Source organism: Choloepus didactylus, chromosome 14 (assembly GCF_015220235.1).
Source record: "Choloepus didactylus isolate mChoDid1 chromosome 14, mChoDid1.pri, whole genome shotgun sequence".
In the NCBI taxonomy this organism is placed as follows: domain Eukaryota; kingdom Metazoa; phylum Chordata; class Mammalia; order Pilosa; family Megalonychidae; genus Choloepus; species Choloepus didactylus.
The window spans coordinates 76,439,271-76,460,930 of record NC_051320.1 but is presented as its reverse complement, the minus strand read 5'-3'; the positions used below and the strand labels follow the sequence as shown (position 1 = coordinate 76,460,930).

At 41.2% G+C, this 21,660-nt stretch overlaps 1 protein-coding gene across 3 annotated transcripts in view; it reads right to left on the bottom strand.

Annotated features, from left to right (window-relative positions):
• Positions 1 to 8,155: 8,155 nt before the first annotated feature.
• Positions 8,156 to 21,660, bottom strand: part of COL14A1 (collagen type XIV alpha 1 chain) — a 206,602-nt gene continuing 193,097 nt past the window's right edge. The window contains exons 46-49 of one of the 3 annotated variants that reach the window (XM_037803230.1): positions 12,291 to 12,368; positions 10,428 to 10,580; positions 9,545 to 9,611; positions 8,713 to 8,778 (exon numbers count right to left, since the gene is read on the bottom strand). In XM_037803230.1, coding sequence (XP_037659158.1) covers positions 9,580 to 9,611; positions 10,428 to 10,580; positions 12,291 to 12,368 — 263 coding nt within the window. In that variant the 3' untranslated portion in view covers positions 8,713 to 8,778; positions 9,545 to 9,579. The other 2 variants (XM_037803228.1, XM_037803229.1) reach the window with 2 other exon arrangements.

Genomic DNA, 21,660 nt, shown 5'->3' with positions numbered 1-21,660 from the left:
ACCTGATAACTTGGGCAATTGCAATAGCCTTCTAGCTAGTCTCTCAGAATCCCATTTCTGCCCCTTTTTTTACAGATCCCCTCAGCTCAGCTGTGATTTTAGCCAGAGCTATGGTGAGAGTTCTGAGAGTTCAGAGTCACCTGTGCTGGCAGTGTCCCATCTCATGTATACTCAAGGAGCTTCTGCTTTCTGTCTGAATTTTCCTATGCAAGGAATTCCCTGAAGTTGGAAGCTAACACTCCAAAGAGCAAGCTTCAATCAGTGGGGGACAGGAGGCAGTGGGGGAAAGCGTCGGCCTCCCATCATCTGAGGACCAATGTAAGAAAATTCTGTTAACTTCTTAGAGGTCCTGGCAGAACTAAAGCTCCACTGCCTGTGGCAGCAAACTTGATAATGCATCTTTATAATGCATTTTCCTCTTACTCACCTTGCTCTCTCACTGCCGCTTCCTTGTATCACCTCCCAAATCAACTACCTGTACCCAAATCCTTGTTTCATGTTCTAATTTCAGAAGAACCAAGCTCTAGTCCATCTCCACAATGAAGCCAGGGAGATATTTCTAACATAGTTATCATCTCACTCTCAAACCAAATTATTTTAGTGATTCCCTGTCACCTAAATTATTTTAGTGATTCCCTGTCACCTGGCCTAAAATCTACACACCTTAGCAAAGCCAGTAAGTGTGTCTAAGATTTTTCTGCTCCTGCCTCTCCAGCCTTATCTCTAACCCCTTCCATCTTTGGACTTTATATCCCATCCCCGCCTAAGCATTGGTAGTTTCTGAACATCCTTGCCCTTGCACCTCCACACCTTTTTCATGCTCAGAACACCTCCCTCCAGCTTCCCCTAGCAAACCCATTTCCACCATGTCTCAAATAGCTAAATTCTTCTCCAGACCGCTTTAAGTATTTCCTCTCCCTTCTTATCTCTGTTTGCTGTACACACATCCATTATACCATTCTCTTATTGTGTTATACTTGCTTATTTGTATACAAATCTCTCCATTAACCTGTTGAGCTTATTGAAGACAGAGAATATATCCTTTCTTTTGTATTCCCTCAGCACCTGGCATAGTCCTGGCTCATGGAACCATCTAAAAGAAGGTCTAGCACATAGTAGGTCCACAATAAATATTTGTTGCATAGATGAGAGCAGCTATATTAGTTATGGCAATGTTAGCTGATGTAACAAACACACACATTTCTGGGCCGTTATGCAATAAAAGCTTATTTCTCATTCATGTAACCATACAATGCAAGTGTTCCTGGTCAGTCAGTGGCCTTCCAAAAAGTCATTCAAGGACACCAACCTCTTCCATCTAATGGTTCCATTCTCTGCAAATGGGAAAAAAGCACACACATTTTTTAACTTTATTGGTTCAGGAGTCGCATACGTGTTCCACTGGTGAAAACATGTCACTTAGCCATGCTGAGGGAATCTGAGAAATGAGATTATAATTTGAACCCAAGAGGGGAAAATAGTTTTGGCTGTAGTGAGCCGCTCTCTGAAACAGTGGCCAATATGAAATCATCTTTGAACAGAATATGAATGTCTCTTGGGTGATACCAGAGTCAGGGAGCTGAGAAATACAGACTTTAATCAGTTAAGGAAAAAAATGTACGGACAACTCCAAGGTAATATAGGTTGCTCAGCACCTTTACAAAGAAGGCAATGAGAAACAAAGCAGGTGATTGCTTCCAGACACACTTAATTTTGCTGCAGCCAACACCTGGTTTGAAAAGCATAAAAATTCAAAACACAAGCAAATGTTAAGGTTTAGAAATGGTGTACAAGCCACAATCTTTCCGGTAACATGAAAGGTCATTGTTCAGCTGTCCAGAAATATGACACTGCCAAGGTGTTGGGTTAGCAGCCTGCTGAGTTCGTGGTTATTTTAACACCCACCATCCTTGAAAGGGATCTTCAGCCCTGGAGGTATAGATCCAGTTCTTCAGCAAAGCACTCCTAGATATGGAAGACAGGTAGATATTTTAGGAAAAGAAAAGTCTACTTCCCTGAAGCTGTAGAACGTGGACAGAGTATCGGTGCTACCTGCACATTACGCTTTTGAATTGCACTCATTTTTCTAGCTTTTCTGTTGCTCACAGTCGCTAGAGTTGTGGCTCTCCCCTAGTTTGATGAAACGTGCTCACACTTGAGAGTGGACTCAGAGCTAGAACCCACTGGCAACACTCCAAGAACATGAGAGGGAGGCCAGTGCAAACAGAGATTTAGTTTGCAGGGCTTTCACTTGTGGTGTCCAAATCTGATAACTGGAATGTTTGTAAAAAGAATTGTTCAATCCTTTCAGCCTCCAAACTTCACAGTTCCCAGGCATAATACAGGCATATACATGAGAAAGGACTGGAAAAGTGAAAACACATGAATTTTCAAATGATGGAATTCTCTTCAAAACACACATTTAGTAACTGAGCACATTCAAACAATGATTCCTTATAGTGAAACCTGACTTGGTTAACGAGTTTATTACATGATTTTTAGAACGTAACCAGGGTATAGTTTTATCAGTATTTACTGAGTTTGGACCAGACTACAAGACACTGAAAAAGGCAGGTAAGTGTCTTCAGTGATTGCGCTTCTCTGTTTAAGTTATTTAAGCCTTGTTACCATAGAGAATTCATTTCCGATCTTAATCCTGTGGGATTTCATTATAAAACTTCTTTCAAGTTAGGTTAATACAGTTGAATTTTCCACTGGCCATGGAATTTTTTTTAATCTTTAAAATGAAGTGTAATTAAATCAAAGAAACAAACAACAAAATATGGTTACTCCTGCCAGCATGTTTTTTTTTATTACATAGTAATATATAGAGAAAAAAATGAATCACTACTGACATTTATGCATTTAGAAATGCTATCAAATTATATAAATCATTCCACCACCCTCGTGACACATTTAGCCTAGTGCCCTGTTATTCTGCTTCTGAAATTATCACCGCATACTGCCTTTCATTTTTGCTTCACCCACTCCATATCATTAATTATGATGATGGTGGTATTAAAAAGATAATTTATTCTTTTGTAAAGTAGACTTTTACTCTAAATCTTTTGTGACTATCCTTTAAAATCTTACATTTCTGAGAGTACATTTTGTTGTAAAATATTTGTCAACACAGAAAATTTAAACATTAACATTTAAATGAAATTGAGATTTTGCTGTAAAAAATGGAACTCCCCCCTCCCCACCTCAATCCCAATTTTTCAATATAGATAGACAAACAGAATAATAGGTATTTATGATAATCAAATAATCAGGCTTACATACTGTTCTGCAAGTTGCTTTTTTCATTTATCAATATATTTGTATATCCTGTGTGAGCCAAATTTCTAATCAAATTCTTCAACCAGATAACGTATAGCTATTGCAAGTATATTTATATACTTAATTTTTGTTGAAGACACATTTTTTCTAAAGAGTTGTGTAAAGCATAACCAGGAATTTGTGGCAAAAGAATTCTCTGTACTCTGAGCATGTCTAGCACAAATGAAACCTTTACATAAGTGTTTCCAATGCCACATCAAATCAGAATGAAAAGTTATGACTTTTTAAAAACCAAATATTTTGGTTCTTACCCTGGAAACCTCCATTCTGCATTTGAACAGCCGTTCTTGTTGGGGGCAATCCAAAGGAATCAAACTCTACCCAGTTGTCCAGCCTAGATTAGTCATCCCAAATCATTTTACCCCATTTTAGCCTTCTTAACTCACTATCTTCTCCCATTATTGTATTTACTATGGGAAAAGCAGAAAAATCTCACACCTATGTTATTCTAAAATCACTCTCTCCTTCCTCAAGTTTCTCTATCAATTAGTGAGATTATCATTCATCCCAAATTCCCAAGCTTGAAGTCTTGGAGCCATCTTTACCTTCCATCTGTCACCATCCTACATCCCATTAATCAGATTCTGTCCATACTACTTGTTCCACAGTCCTAAAATTGGGCTCTTTCTCATCTTCTGCACTGCACTGCTGTGATCTTGGCCCTCACCATCTGAACTAGTGCAACATGCAGCATGGTCCTAAAAAGCACGGGTTCATGGGCTATGGGAGCAAACCAGCCAGAGTTAGAATCCCTGCTTTGCCTCTTCAGTGTATGTGTATGATGTTGGAAATGTTAATTTCCTTATATGTTCCATCATCTTTAAAAGGGAATATTTACCTTATTATGAAAATCTGCTTAATATAAAATGCCCAGAACAGAAGCCAGCACATAAGAGATCTTCATTAAATGTGTATTTTCTTCCTCAGTCTTTTCCCACATTCCTTCCTCAGTCTTTCCCCAAATGAGTCCAGCTTGCACCCTATACCAAAATTGTGTCCCAAGGTAACAAGCCTGATTAGGTCACTCATCTGCTTAAAGACATTCACTGACTTCCTGTTGCCTTTAGGCAGAAATCTGAACCTCATAGCATGGCATATAAGATCTTCTATAATCTGTTCTAAACCATCTTCCCTGCTTCAACTGAAAGCAGAGAGTCAGGGAGCTCCCTGGGGGCTGCAACATTATCGTATTCACCTAGGCCTTTCCAGTACATGGCTGAAAACATGGCAGATGCTAATGAAAATCTGATGAATAGATGGATGGAAATGTGGAGAGATGAATGAATGCATGAACATGCAAATAAATTGTAGGCAGAGAAGATTTAAACACCTCCATCACATTTTGGAACACTTAGTAGATCAGAAGTTGCAAGCTCCTATAGAAGCAGGTCATTTGCTTCTAGGCATTGATCCTGTCTCCTGAATTGTCTACCTTGGGGTATGTGATTTGGCTCAGGTTATAAACAAAACTCAACCTAGGATGAGATGCTTCTTAAAAGTATTCTACAAACCATTATTGAGCAGCTGTTAAGTGCCAACCACACTGTGTGCAGTCTGTGACCTCTTAAAGAATGTACCCAGCTAACATGGGAGCACAGAGCAAAGAATTAACTAGAAAAGGGGACTGTGGTGAAAAGGTTGTCTAGGAGGTAGTGATGGAGCTCAAGGAAGGCTTCACAGGAAGAGGAGCCTAAGTTGAGTCTTGAAGGTTGAGTGTGAGTTCAAGTAGGTGATCTAACCAGGGGTGGGGCAGAAAAGAAGGGCTTTCCAAGTGGAGGCAAAAGCATGTCAAAGGTACAGAAACATGAAAGAACATGCACTAGGGATTTTACAACTAGTTGTTAGGAGAATGTTTGGTCAAAAAGGAAAATGGAATTTGTGTAAACAAAAATGAGAAAGGGATAGCAGAAGGTGAAATACTACCCACATGAGCACATTCACTTCTGGGGCCTTTAAATTCTGCCTGCATGTTGATGATTTCCAAATGCATATCTCTAGCCCTGATTTCTCTCCTGAACTCCAACTTGCCTGTTTAACTTCTCACACTGTCTAGCTCTGAAACCAAACTCGTGTGCGTACTTGACCTAAGTCTGTAATTCACGAAGGGATAAAGGTATTTCCATCCACCCACTTGTTTATGCCAGAAACTTGGGTTATCCTGGATATGTTCCTCTGCTTGTCTCCATTTCTAGTTGTTTAACAAGTCCTGTCAATTCCACTAGCTTAGTTCAGTCCTCCATGGAGGACAGCTGCCCTGTTCTCTGTGTGAGAAAGACTTGTATTCTGCTAAGCTCCTGAGATGCTAGTGATTGTTGTTACTATAACACAGTTGGCCCAAGCTAACTGACACAACTTTAAAGCACCTGGAGTAGGCCTGGCCTTTAGTAACTGCTCAATGACAGCTGCAGAACAGAAGTTCATCAAGGTGGCTCAATGGAAGAGAAAGTTTCTCCTCACTCACTTGAAACGTACACCAGATCTTGTCACTCCTCTGCTGAAAAGCCCTCAATTGAATTAAAAATAAAATCCAAATGACTAACTTTGGGCACACAGCCCCGATTGCTTTTGTCTCCAGTCTTATCTTGTTCACTCTGCTGCCACTCTGTTTGCTCTGGACAAGGCAGGCACCTTCCCAGCAAAGAGCCTTTGGGCATGAAAAGTCCTGGGCTTGGGATTCTCCTCCCACACTGTTTCCTCTCTAAGTCTCACTATAAACAGCGTCCCCTCAGAGAGAGGCCATCTCTGTCCCTGCTATTTGAAGCAGGTGCTCCTTTGGACCTGTCACATTATTCTCTGTCTCAGCAACTTTTCTGCACTATTCACATTATTCATCACAATTTGTATTAATTTTGCTTATGGGTTCAGTTGTTTCCTGTCTTTCTCTAGCACTAGAGAAGAAGCTCCATGAGGATAGAAGCCACATCTCTCTTGGTCATGATTTTAGCCTCAGAACGGAAACAGTGCCCAGAACACAAGCAGGCAATGTGAGTGATAGAAAGACAGGGATTAGGGGCAGTTCAAGGAAAGAAGGGAGGGAATTAAATGAGAAATTTTGACTAGAAAGCCTATTTTCCTTTCTATTACCCTAAAATGACTATTCCCAAAAGAAATTGAGAGTTTCTAACAAAAGTGATGAAAATTCTGAAGAGTAATGTATTTTTAATGAAATGATGCTTTTTACTTTCAGAAACGGTACTACTGTAAATTAAGGTCCCATTTACATTATGTAAATTAAGATAAAATTCCCTGCCAAAAGCCACTAAAAATGCAATTCAAAATCAGCTTTTATTACAGGTAATGTATTGTAAACACAAAAAAGTCCTGAGTCTGAGTTATACCTTTCATTCTGAATATTTCACTCAAGAAAAATCTGATACACTGGGTCCCGGTGATGATACATTCCAAACTAATGAAAACTTTCTGTAGCTTAAATAAACACATTTTGATCACCAAGTAAAATCAAAGCCAAGTATATTTATGCAACTCAAGATGTGAATGGATTTATACTTCACCATTTACAACAGACTTTGAGGGTCTTCTGAATGGCGTGGTGGTAAATTATGTGTTTCCAAAGGCCAAAAATGAAAACATGCAGAATACCCTTCTCTATACTTGCTTGCTAAATGTTGACAGACAGAAATATCAAATATATGGTCACGACGTGACCCATCTCACACCCCAGTCAATTAAGGGGCAGGAGTTCTCTGAGGTGGTTCCCATGTCAGGCCATCTTTCTTCCTCTGCCCTCTACATGTGAAATCATAAGCCATAACCAAGAGGGAATGCTGGTTGGTTATCTGCCCACTGTCTTCTCTCATTTCCTATAAAGGCACCAAAAAAACACTATTTGGCTGGAATTCTAAAGGCACACAGGTATACCCTACTATTTGAATTCTTAGGCTAGGGATTTACGTGTGTGGCAGGGAGGGGGCACGAGAAAGGTCAGAAGGCTTGTGGAGGTTACTGAGTGGGTAAGAGAACCCAGTTATCAGAGAGATGCCATCCTTCTAATTAGTCTGTTCTGATCTGGGAAGAATACAGCTCTGGCTGTAAATGATCCCATCACTATTTTTTACTAGAGAGATGCTACAGAGGAAAAGTAGCATATACTAAGTTTACAGTTCTCCTTCATTTCCATTTTCAACAAGCAAAAAGTAGAGCTCAAATCTTTCTCAAATGTCTAGATTTTGCCTTCATGAGCAAAAGACAAATTACAGTTTGGGGTAAGAGTCCGTTTGCTTAGGTCCAACCTCACTTCCTCTGTGCCTTCTAGAATTTCTCAGGCTTTTCTCAATACCACTGACAGGTGGACTCTGGTCAAACATTAGTAAACATTTCTTCAGCATCAGTCATGTGTTTGCACTGGTGGGATATAAAGAAATGATAAAATTCTTCCAGCTCTTAGGCCCAGGTAAACTGCTTTTTCTGTTAAGCATCCTACTCTACTCAGAATGAAAGAAAGAATGAATGAAAGTCTGTCTCAAGGAAGGCAACTGTTGTTTTTCTGATTGGATCTCAGCTGAGACTACTAAAGTTTAAGGTGACATTTAGAACTATGGTAAAAAGAATCCAATAAGTTGTTTTGAAGTTTTATTTGCATACAAAACAGAATGGAGATAGGCTTGCAATAACTTATCTGCATGTACAAAATAGTCCATGTCGATAAGAACAGGCAAGCCCTAGAACATACCGCAGGATAAACTGGTCTTCAATATTGTATCTCTTTGCATCAGAAGCCAGTGGAAAGTCACTATTTTGCAAGAGTCAAAAAGCACTTAAAAACCAAATCTATTTTTTAAATCACCAAACTCATAGAGGTTCTATTGTAATGCTTATTTTCGGATATGTGTGAAACCAGTTACCAGCAATTTCAGAGCTGGAAAGATAATTAAGCAAGAGGTAGTTTCTTCAATAATGTCCCCTTTTCTTATCAGCAAGGTCATTCCCACAAGGGACAGGGGTGAATGGCATAATCTTTCAATCCCTTTGAATCTTTTTTCTACTGGGACCAAGTTCCCCCCAAAAACATCATATCTATGATGTTGCATTTTGAGTCTTGACTTCACTGAAAAGAGAAAAGATTCCAGGGTTCAATTTTTTTATTTCCAATCCCTCATCTCTGAAAACATGAATAATTTGGCATGCCATTAAAACAGCAAAGGGAAATCAATTCTATGGTGTCACTGATTAAGGGGAATTTTTTTTTAATAATAGCCATAATAAAAACATTTTCCAAGGAGGACATTTAGGCTCCTGAAATGAGACCCCAAGGGAGCATACAAACCACATAACATTCATCTTGAAGATAATTCCTTAAGAGTTCTCGTGGTCCATCTTCCAATTTCTCCTGAGGCCATCAGTTCCCAGGGCCCCACAGTTCCAATGCTTCCAGCTCATCGCGGACAGGGGTGAATTCCGGCTGATCAGGGCGGGGAGCTAGAGAGGAAGAGTTGGGGTGGGGACTTGATGGGACCCAGGAACCACAAATTGATATTTCCCCCTCTTACGAGTCCTTAGAGACGTATATTTGGTCATTAAAGTACAGAGATATCCTGCTTGGGTAGAAAGCCATATCTACCACAACCCACCACGCCACCGCTTCTGCGTTCTTCGTGAGGTATCAGTTAGTACAAGGAGGTAAGGACAGACATGTTGCAGAAATTGTTAGAAAACTAGAATCACAGCCAACTGATTAAATATTATATATTTTATTTACAAAAAAAAAAAAAAAACCCTGAAAACTCCGCAGAATTATGAAAGAAAAATAAACTTTAAAAACAGGTCTGATGTTAGAAGTCCATCACCAGGAGAGTGGCAGGGGGTAGGTGTGCCCAGGGAAAAATGGATTGTAGGGTGCTCAGGGAGAAAGACGCCCACCAGTCAGGTGTGGGCACCAGAAAGAAGAGAAGTCATGTTTAACTAACATTACTGAACCTCCAGATGGGGGAGTTGGGGGATAAATTCTTGGCATCTAATCATATACCTAAAGACATTGAATAGTCAGTTTCTATTACAACTGACGCATGTCATTTGGTTAAGTTCCCATATTATCACTGCATCCTATGTGGCGCGGGGAGGGCAAGAGATGTGAAAGTGGGCAGGCAGGGAAGCAAGTGAGGCAGGGAAGTGGAGTGCCCATTGTTAGGGGCAGGGGCTTGGTGGTGGTGATCAACAGGACAGTTCTGTATCCATAGCCAAATACCCAGGCCAATATGATCGGAGTGGAGGATTTCCACTTTAGCGCTGGTAATCATTGTAAGGGATCAGATCTTAACATGGGACGAGGGGAGATGAGAAAACAGGGAGGGAAAAGATGAACAGAGAAAAACATATCAGCAAAACTTTGACCAGTTCCTGTAGCAACTAAGGTTATATTTCTCCTGAAGCAGAAAATTTAAATTCAAAGACTAATTAGTTCATTGCCCCGCAGCAGTCTCTGAACCTCTCTCTCGATGCTTCCAAGAGCGACGATGTCAGAAAATGTCCCATTGCACAGCATGCCAGCCTTGTAACAGCATGCAGACTGCAGATGTTTTTAGGAAGCATGATCTTTTTGAATCTCAGTCCAGAAGTTAGTGATGAGGCAAGGACAGCATGGCCCCTTTCATTTCTTCTTAAAACTATTCTTGGTCACCTAAAATGCATGCGGTAAGCAGGGTGTCATCCCAAAGAATCTAGGGGACCTCCCAACCATGGGGGAAGTTCTAAGTTTTTGAGGTTCCCCTCAAACATAAAATTAACAGGAAATAATGGCCACACCACAGCAGTGACATAGAATGGGCACCCCACAGAATGCTCAACCATGTTTCCCGATGACCAAATGTAAGGTCAGAAGCCCAGTCTGTGTGGACCCTCATTTTTAAGCAAGGAACACTTATATGAGCTGGAATTTAGAACTCCTGTGAAGGGCAGCCTCTATAGTAATTTGTACTTTATGGAAGATACATAAGGATAATTTAAGATGTCAAGGAATTCAAGCTCTGCTTCCTTCCCACAGCTTGTCTCCTTTCATAGCACCCTCTTCCCATTATGGCACTAGCCACAGGAGAGCATCACTCCAAGCCCACGAGAAGGCTGGTACTCACCTCCCACGAAGGTAGAACACGAAGAGGCATCACAGTATCCAGGCTGACCAGAAGGACCTTGTGGGCCGGGCACCCCAAGGTGGCCCGGTGGACCCCTTGGTCCAGGAGAGCCAGGGGGTCCAGGGTTGCCAGGCCGACTCTCCCCTGAAGGTCCTAAGAAGCACCCACAGATGAAGCAGTTGATCTTTTATCACAATTGAACTAATAACTAAGAGTAAACTAACTCTTACAAGAAACAGCCTTGCACATCTTGGTAGTGAGAATGACCCGCCTATCTCTACTCATCGAGCTCTTTCCTAAATTGAAATTCCTGGGCAGAGGATCACCCTGAAATCATACATTCCCTGAACGTCAGTACTTGTAATGAGCTGAGGAAACTAGGAAGTAAAATGTATGTTCTTTTGCCTCTTGAATATTGAAAGGAAACAAGCATACAAGTCTCAACTTTGTTTTCTTTTCTTTGTGGAGCTTTTGTGATTTCCTTATGAATCCAATGTATGGACACACACACACATAGACACATGCACAAATCTCAATCTCATAGTCTAGTTAGAATAGTCATTCAAATCAGCATGAGCTTATGGCCCCAGGTATTTAAAATAAATCAGTCTGAATCTAAAAGAAATAATGCTGGAGGAAACAATGAAAAGTCTGAAATTAGATCCCATATGCTAACCCAAAAAACTTTTAGGCTAGCTTACTATTGTCAGATACATCAATTGAGAAATTAGATTGAATAAATATGGAAAGGGAATTAAAATTTTTGTGAGCTTAAGAAGTTAGTCAGATTGGGTTATTCTGGTTTTTATGTTTGTTTTCAGGCCTGAATTTCAACAGAGTTTAAAAGATGTTCTTCAACTGGAATGAAATTCTTCAACTAGAGAACAAATGAAAAGTAGAAACAAGTATCACCTTTGATTTGAGTAGTTTTGTGACTTCCAGGTACATTGGGTTCCTTTCAATCAACACTCACCAACTACCTATTCTGTATAATACGTGACGCCAGATCAGGTCCTCGTACAATCTCTAACAACAAGAGCATGTGGACTCAAAATGAATCTCCCCAGTTTATTGCATTATGAATATCTTCATGAAGACATAGTTTCCAAAATTATTATTTGGTTGGAAAGAAAAATCTGTGAAACATTTGATTTAATGAGGCTAAGACAAGGATTGTAGATCAAATAACAGGACTGTAAATTTACAATTCTAGTAACAAGTCTGATCATTTGGAGACCATTCTAAAAGCCTAATAAGGTAAACAAAGCTCCAAACTTATATAAAACTAATTCAGTAAGACTACTGTGGAAGGAACTACTCGCGCTCACCAAATATCTAGATTTTCCAGCCTCTCTTGCAGTTCAGCTGGGGCTGTGTAACTAGTTTCAACCAGTGAAATATGAATGGAATTGACATATGTCCTTCAGGGTTGAGGAGGTTAAGAAGTGACGTGTCTCTTTCACCTTCCTCTAGAGGCCATTTGTTCCAGGACGGAGGTCATGTGTTCCCAAACGGAGAGGAGCTGCCTTACCCACACCAAACTCCATGTGAGTGCAAAATAAACTTTTGTTGTGTCAATTCACTAAGAATTCTACATTTATTTGTTACTACAGCATTGCCTATCCTAATCCTAACTCATACAATCAATAAGACCCTGGAGTGCGCTGCAACTTTTTGGGTTTGTATATCGAGAATATTGTTAATAACAAATTTGCCTCTCCAAAAAAATGAATGAGAAAAAAAAGCAGTCATTCCAGAAAATACAAAAATGCAATGTGGCCATTTTTCTCACCTGAAATGTCAGTGAATATAAAGATTTAGGATTTACATCTTACAGTTTTTCTCTTAGGTAGGATAATTTACCTGCTGGCCCAGGGGGACCTCTTGGACCTTGGGTTCCAATCCCTGGATTGCCTTTTTCTCCCTTGGCACCAGTTAGACCTGTTTAAAAAAAAAAAAAAAAGTTCCCTTTAGAATGAAGTTTGGATAGTACCATTTTTTCTTGGTTCAAAAGTCCCTCTCTGATGAAGACAATAAAATGGGTTGGTTTGGAGTTATGAGTCCCATGGGACTTTCAAACTAAATTCCAATACTGCTGGATTATGCAAAATCACATACAGAAGGCTGGTTGTGGAACTGAGAGGATAGTCTGTATTTGCTATATTGCAATTTTATCTTTCTCTTTTCTACTGAAGTGGTTCAGCCTGCCAGGACACGGCCTGGGCCTGCATGCACCAGGCTGTTCAACGTATGCAACTGGCACTCCGCACTTAACACAATAGAAATCACAAGTGAACACGTCTAACATTTTCCTTCTGGTCCACCCTGAAATGTATCTGCAAAAGGCATGAATTATAATTAGGCAGCAATGTTCTGAAGAGCATGAGTTTCCATTAAAAACTTGGAAGCTTCAGGAAAGCCTGTGTTTGATTTGGCTGATTCAGCCCCATAAAAATCAAAACCTATTCATGTTTCTTTTCCATTGAACAGACCTCTTATTCCAAATAATTTACAGTGCTATTAACAAACTATACATTTTCAGGGGCAAAAAACAAAAGAACATATACTCTGACATCCCATCAAAAGACTACTTGACAGATGACAGCCTGCTATTTTGGGACCTATTCATTCTGTAGTTATATCAGCCTGGGGCCTGGGTTATCATGACTCACATAACAGCAGGTCTCTTTATTTTTCATGTGCAACAATGCCCTGAAATAGCAGAATGCAGACCTGCAGCTCAGTTTAATTACAGCTACTGAGAAATTAGGTATGAATTGGCAAGGGCTGGAAGGGTAGTGGTCCTCCAGGCCCGCCCGCCCACTGCTATGCTTCCAAACACCACGCCTCCTTCCACAGACATGGTGGTGTTATCTAAGCCCCCAAAAGACCATATCACAACAAGAGGCTACGAGTGTGCCTGTGATAAGGAAGAGAATGAGTTCTCAAAAGTAAAGCCACAATCTTCCCTTTGGTGTTTAAAAAGCACACAACCAACTGAGGAGTTGACATTAATGCTCGATTGCTCATAGAGTTAATACAGAAAACCAGGGTACAGAGACTTACCCTGAGTTAAGTCTACTTATTGGGTTTGGGGGTCGGTACTTTTTAGCTGATCAGGGCTCCCTCGTTTGCTGAGGCTTGTGCCTCAGGGTGTGTCTGGGAATTTAGTGAAAAATGTCTTTTCTCCTCTTTGGATTAGAGTCACTTTCCCCACTGGGAACCATGAATTTTTAAAAGTTATAACACCACAAAATACACTGGTGACTAACACCAGGCTGCTTGCGACCAACAGCATGATGGCAGCAGCCCTCGGGCCACACCCAGCGGAAAGACCCCCGTGAGCAATGTGGCTTCTCGTTGTGAGTTTCGGCAAGCAGAAGATGCAGGAGTTGAGGGATACCACATCCAGGAACGTATGTTCTGGATTCACCCCTGAAAATCATTTCGTTACTTATCCTTTGTTTACTCATAAAGAGAGCAGGGTGGGAAGGATGGGGGTAGGGGGTACAAAATCTGGTTGTTCTAATTTTCTAGTTATGTAGAGGGAAAAGTCAAGGTTAGAGAGGAAGGGTCTAATAAAAATATTCCAACCCCTTCAAAATGCCTAAGGAGAAAAAAAGAGAAAAGTTCTGAAGGTAAAATTTGTACCAACAGGGAATTTTAATTGTATTACCCTTTAAGTTATTATAGGTTCAAAACTGTACATGGGCTAATAATACAGTAATCAATATTGTTCATGTGTTCATGTTCTCAGACGGAAGGAATATAATGGTCATGACAATGGAATTCTGCTATAGGTCTTTTTTTGGAATGAAAAAATCACGTTAAAAACCAATATTTAAGTACCTAAGATGAAGGTGGAAATTCAAGGCTAAGCTTAGAAATGTAAGACCTCTAAAAATAGATCTGGACATATTTTTGATAAACCTGATTAAGAGGGGGAAAGTCCAGGGTCCTAAAACATCATGCTGTGACTTTCCATGAGAGGCAGTGAACCTGGGGGTAGAGTCTTCTCTACAGATAAAACACAGTCACTACCCATAGGAAGGGCATCTTGCTACTTTCCTCATAAACCTCTCTTGTGAGAACCCAAGGTGGGGCAAGTGGGGGGGGGGGGGTCAGGGAGGCACCACAGCTGAGTGCCAGCATCCTTTCCCCAAAGGCACTGAGGCCCAGGAAACTCATGGGACTCCAACACCCTCCTCACCTTGCCTGCCTCCATAACTCCTCCTCATGCTTCATGACCCAACCCAGGTGTTCCTCCTCTGTAAAATCTTCTCTGTTATCACAATAGACTGAACCACGGTAGATTCAAGAGTGCAAGGATTATCTGTCTTATTTGTGGCTATATCCCCAACATTTCCAATGGTGCCTTCCACATAATACACCTTACAAATCTGTCAAGCAAATGAATGAATGAATTAATGAATGAATGAATGAATTGCTTCCCTAGTATCTATTTTTCCTTTGGAAGCAATTATCTCACTGCCTTGCTTATTTGCATATCCACACAGCCCGGAACTATCAACCTGTTGTTTGCAGGGGCCATGCCTTATTTATTGCCCATGTGTCAGATCCAATCAGACTCTCACACAGAATAGGTGACTGAGTAAATACTGGAAGGTTGACTGAATGACTGGGTTGCCTTTACCAACCTGCAGCCATGTGTTACAATAAGTATGTGTGATCTTTGAAGGATCAACAGGAAAAATTCTTTAAACTGGGGTTTTGCTTGTACTTTCTCACTCCTGGTTATGTGAATATTGCTTTTCCCAACTTCCTTATGTGGCAGTGTCACCTTCTAGTGCCTTTTAGAGATGACTATAATTGGCTCCAATTAGCTTTAAGGTCCTGTAATTTTTTCATGAATAAAGCCAATATAAATGAAGATTTAACTTATAAACAACAGAATTTAGCTAAGATTAAAATACCTTTACTTTTCTTGCATAGTTACCAAAACATTTAGGATGATCATAGAAGTCTCTTCTATTCATTCATTCATTCGTTCGTTCACTCTGGTAGACAATGGAGGCTAGATGAGCTCTTGAACAAGGAGGTTGTAAAGGGAATTTTGGCAATAAACATGAGGGGTGGATTAAAAGGGGGAATGTTTCTTAAGTACCTGCAGTGTGTTTGGCATTTGTTCTATGTTTTATACGGTTTATATCATTTTGTCCTAACAGCAAACCTAAGGAGAGTATTGCCCCTCTTTTTAGATTAAGAAATCAAGCCTCAGATTCCATATTTTGCCCAATATCATACAGCTCATGAGAGATGGAGCTAACAATTGAATGAGGTCCAACTCTAAAGCCTTGTCTTTGTTTCTCACCACACACACTGAATCTGACCATGAGCAAGCTGCTATGCTGAGCAATGGAAGGACTACAAAGAGGCCAGAGGCAGTGGAAAATAAAGGCTGGAAAATAAAGTGGACAGTGTTTCAGTCAGTCTCAAGCAGTTATGCATTCTCTGCATCCTGTAGGGAGCCGCTGACTCTGATGGGAATCAGCTCTGCTTGGGAACAGTTTTTTTGGATATGCCACGATGGTCAAAAGCTTGAGAGCCACTCTCCTGCGAATATACAGTCCAGTGAGAGATAAGATGGGAATAAATTAGATATAAATAAAGCTGTATGTGAGAAGTACCAAATGAAGCAGTCAGCTCAAAGAAGAATAGAAGACAGTCCTTCCAAGCCCAGGGAGTTCAACAAACTTGCCTGAAGTTTTGTAGCCAGGTAAGGCTGTCACTGGCATTTGAGCCCAGGTACCCTAACCCCAGAGCCAGAAATTTTCACCACTAGGGAAAACCATCTTGTGCATGATCAAGATATAATTCATTAAAAAGGTGGGTTTTGAGTTAAGCTTTGAGGAATGGTCAGAATTTAAATGGATGGGACTGAAGAAGCAGGTGTTACAGGTGGAGGGTGTGGAGATGTGCCCCAAGTACCATGAGCAGCCCAGTCTGGCTACAGCAGAAGATTCCTTAAGGGTCATCAGAAACCATGGATTGATGTCTGCAGAGATGTTTCAAAGCTGTTTGACTCTCTGGCCTCTTCCTTACCACTGGTCTAACACTGACCATCCAATATTTGCTTTCTCTGGGCCTCAAAGGCAGGGATGTGTTGTGTGTTTTAGTCCTTCACTGTATTCCCAGCACCAGACACATATTAAGAATTCAAGAAATGTTTGTCAAACAAATCGATGCATGAATGAAAGACCAAGTCAGATTGCACACTTTGACAAAACCAAAGTGTATACTGTAGTGTATCAGCTATGCCTATATTTACCTCACTAGGTTTAAATGCTAGATACTTTACATGTATAAGCTCACCTAGGTTTTGCAAGAACTGAGGAAGCAGGGACTGCCAGGAATCCTAAATGAGGGCTGTGATACAATCAGGTGAGGTGACTTGTCCCTAGTGAGTAAGTTACAGACCCAAGATTTTAACACAGGCAGGTTGTGCTGAAGCCCACATACATACCACTACACTCCCTGCCTCTCCGCCCTCACCTGACTTTCTTGTCTTGTTTGCTGTAGTCACTGATTCCTTAACCTGCCTGCTAAATCAGCCTGCACACTTTCTCCTACTCTTTCACACTCAGCCCTGTGATTCTCAGGTTATCAGCACATGTCCTGAGCTCCCTTTCCTTGGTTTCCGCACTTGCTCTCTGCTCCAAACAAGATTTGGGGTTGATTTTTAAGAGGATTTATCTTGCTCACATCGGGTGTATGTCCAGGGTCTGATAGTTGTCTGTTTCCTATTTTCTTCATTCCTCACTGTTGGCCTCTGATGGGGGAGACTTTACTCATCTCTGTGGCTCCCTGACCACACTTAGCATCCCTGGGGGGCTCTAACGCTACTCCACGGAGCACGGCCACTCCTTCTTGATCCAAGACATTCTGAGGAACTCCAGGATTTATGCCCAGGCAGACATGCAAGCCTGGGTAATGCTTTCATCAAAATTTTACCAAAGAGTCACAGAGACTACAAGGGAAGCTTTTGGCTATGTTATTGTATTGCCTGTTTCCTGGGAAACGCTGGCAATGAATTACAACTATGATCTGTTTTTCATTTGCCTTGTTTGAATGCCTGCTAGGTGCAAAGTAATAGGCAGCTATAATATGGCACATTAACTGGACTCAATTCAACAAGCATTTTATACATGTTGCCAGGCTCTGCTATTTCTATATGATGGGCCTGTAGGTCTAGTACCAGCAAGCGGAAATTCATGCTTTGGGCTTAGGCAGCCAAAGTTGGAAAATACATGGTTGTTTTAAAAGTAAAACAACAACAACAAAAGAAAAACAAACTTTGCAAACAATTGCTAAGGTTTTTTCTCCCTGTTGCCTTTTTTTCTATAACAATTGGGCATCTACTCTGCCTGTATAATTCGGGGCTCAGCCAGGGAAAGATAAACCACTCTAGATATTTCAGGCAGAGGAAATATAACACAGGGACTTGGCTGCATGGCTGATGGACGGGCTGAGAAGTCAAATAAAGGTGAAGAGGAAGCTGAAAAATTAGCAACAGCAGAAAGCCACTGTCACCCCTAAGAGTGCAGGGACAATGGGAAGAAATGATGTGACTAGAGCCCAAAGCCTTCTGGAAGGCTCTAGAAGCAGAGGGAGGGGCTCTCCAGTGGAAGCTGGAGCCACAGAGGGGCTGAAATGAGGGGAGAAATACTGTGGCTTCTCCCCTCCTCCTGCCCTCCAGACTTTTCCAGTCCCTTCCATTGGCTGAACCTGCTCGGGAAGCAGAGGGCGCAGGAGCCTGGAAACCTGGTTCCCTGTAATGGGGGAAGTCCAGGTAACGGATCTGAGAGCAAACTAACTAGCCCAGTCCCAACACCAGGTACTGATGATCCAGAAACAGAGACACCCTTCTTGCCTTGTAGCATTCACTGGAGAGTAGAGAAAAAAGACAAATCAGTAGTTACAATGCAGTGTGAGAACAGCTATACAGAATATGAGAGCACAGGATTGAGGCATGCGTGGGGAATCCAGAAGACTTTCCAGTCTGGCCACCCCACTGAAGTTAGCTCTCAAAGGGCAGGCATTAGCCACGAAAAAGAAGGGGCAGACAGGCACTGTGAGCAGAGAGAACCCACAGGCAAAGGCTTGAAGAGAGAGAGAACAGAGAGTGCCTGGGGGACTAGAAGTGGTTTGGTCTGACATTGGGATGCTGCAGGTTGGAAAGTGGGAGAATGTGAGGCTAGTCTAGGCCAGGTCATGACGAGCTTTGCATGCCATGGGGTTTGGATGTGGTCCCTCACTTACACAGGCCTCTTTCAATATCCTGTACCTAAATATTAATCCTGTACTCCTTTTTTTAAAGGGGGAGCCCGAACTGTTTAAGCATCAGGTCTCCCAGTACCTGGATTAATTAAGGCATACTGGAGCCCTGTGGATCTCAACCCCACCAATAAACCCTGGGCTCGAGCCACAGAGAAGCCAGAGGAGAACATTTCTGAACCATCACATCAGGTTACCCAGTGTCAAGAAACCCACAAACTAGATGAAGATCAAGACAACAGGATATTTTGCTTTTGGGTTTTCTTAATTAGTTACTAAGAGACAAAGCAATAGAGGCAGAGGGTCCTTTGGTCTTTTGACCACAGACTTCTAAATGAGACACTTAAATTTGGGCAGTGAGAGAGAGGAAGGCAGTGGAGTGGAGGGGAGGGAAGTGAAGGAGGGGGAATGGGAGTTGGAAAGGGGGGAAAGAGGAAGGAAGAAGATGAGGTGGACAGCCCATCTATGCACATCAACCCACTGTAGTTCTTTGAAGGTTCATGCTCCACAGCTGCATGTATGTGGGAGAAGGGAAGGGGAGTTGAATTGCCCACCAGGAATCTGGGTAGCAAAGAGGGGGTAACTGCCCATGCATCAAGCTCTTGAAGAAAGACCTGATATTTTCTCCTGATCAAAATGATTATTAGTTTTTGATCCTCAGTAATAATATTGCTCCTAGTATTTTGGATACTAGAGCTCCTAGTATCCAAAATATTCAAAATAGCCCACATTCATAATGTAAAATGACATTTATAGAAAGCAATAGGGAAAGCCGGTAGAAGGCTAATTCTCAGTCATTTCCACTCAACTTTTTCCAACCACTAGTGATGGGAGGGGATAGTCAGTATTTTAAGACTACCCTGGAGAAGGCCCTAGTAGGGAAAAGGAATAAGTGGAAAACCAAAAAGTCTGTTAGCCAATGAGCATGTGGTTGAAAAAGCTGGGAAAAGGCCATTTATATTTGCATGATACCTATCACGGATTTGTTATCTGAGTAGATCGTCACTGTGAACCCAATAGAGGATATGCACACTGACACAGGTCTTTATAATGACACCCTGAGGTTGAAACTGTCCCAAGTTTTCACCACCCTTAGAATCAAGCTCAAATTCCTAACCCAGACCCACAAAGTCAAGCATTGTGAGGCCTCTGCCTATCCCTCTCTTCTGGGTTGTTGATTTCCTCATCATTCACCAAGCTCCACCTGTGCTTTCCTGTTTACTGCTCTTCAAAGAAGTGGCTCTCAATAAGGGCATTACCATGCCTGGATGACATTTTGGATATTTGTAGGGGAATTTTTGGTTGCTGAAATGATTAGGGAGTGGCCCTGGCACTTCGTGGGCAGGACTGTGGATGCTAACTGTCCTGGACAACGAAGACTTCTCCTAAGCCCTGCTGGATTTTCACTTGCTTATCTCAGCCTAGAACGAATTTCATTTAAACTAGAAATCCAATTTTGTGATGTTTTAATATACAGTGAATTTTCTAGGACTGCAACTCCCATGTACATGGAGGAAAGTGTATGTTGTTCAGAACTTAATCAAAAACTGTTCTTTAATTTTGGCAAATTACATCACTGAGGACAATATCCCTTGTAGTGTTTGAGTAATTAATAAAGCTCAATGACATCAGTCTGCATTTGTAGCTGTTGCATTCTCAGTGATTCTTACATATTGACTTCATTATATTTCTACTGTCTTTTGCTGAAAATGTGCATATTTGAATACAAGCTATTTGACTATAAATTTCTTTTAGTTCATCTTTATATTAAACTAAAGGGTACTCTAGCTCATTGTTTTTTTTATTTTTTTATCATTTTTAATTATAAAAGTATTATAGTAATTTTACTTTATTTTTTTAAATTCAGTTTTATTGAGCTATATTCACATACCATACAATCATCCATGGTATACAATCAACTGTTCACAGTATGATCATATAGTTATGCATTCATCACCACAATCTATTTCTGAACATTTTCCTTACATCAGAAAGAATCAGAATAAGAATAAAAAATAAAAGTAAAAAAAAGAACACCCAAACCACCCCCCCCATCCCACCCCATTTTTCTACTCATCCATCTATACACTAGATAAAGGGAGTGTGATCCACAAGGTTTTCACAATCACACTGTCACCCCTTGTAATCTACATTATATAATCATCTTCAGGAGTCCAGATTACTGGGTTGGAGTTTGATAGTTTCAGGTATTTACTTCTAGCTATTCCAATGCATTAAAACCTAAGAGGTGTTATCTATATAGTGCATTAAGAATGTCCACCAGGGTGACCTCTCGACTCCATTTGAAATCTCTCAGCCACTGAAACTATTTCGTCTCATATTGCATCCCGCTTTTGGTCAAGAAGATATTCTCAATCCCACGATGCTGGGTCCAGATTCATCCCTGGGAGTCATATCCTGTGCTGCCAGGGAGATTTACACCCTGGGAGTCGGTCCCATGTAGGGGGGGGAGGGCAGTGAGTTCACCTGCTGAGGTGGCTCAGTTAGAGAGAGAGAGGGCCACATCTGAGCAACAAAGAGGTACTCAAGGGGAGATTCTTAGGCACAATTATATGCAAGTTTAGCCTCTCCTTTGCAGTAAGGTAGCTCATTGTTTTTTAACAATGACTCCCGGGGAAGAATCTGGACCCAGCATCATGGGATGGAGAACATCTTCTTGACCAAAAGAGGGATGTGAAATAAATGAAATAAGTTTCAGGGGCTGAGAGATTCCAAAAGGAGCCGAGAGGTCACTCTGGTGGGCACTCTTACGCACAATATAGAGAACCATTTTTAGGTTCTAATGAATTGGAATAGCTAGCAGTAAATACCTGAAACGATCAAACTAAAACCCAGAACCCTTGAAACTTGAAGATGATTGTATAACAATGTAGCTTATGAGGGGTGACAATGTGTTGGGAAAGCCGTGTGGACCATA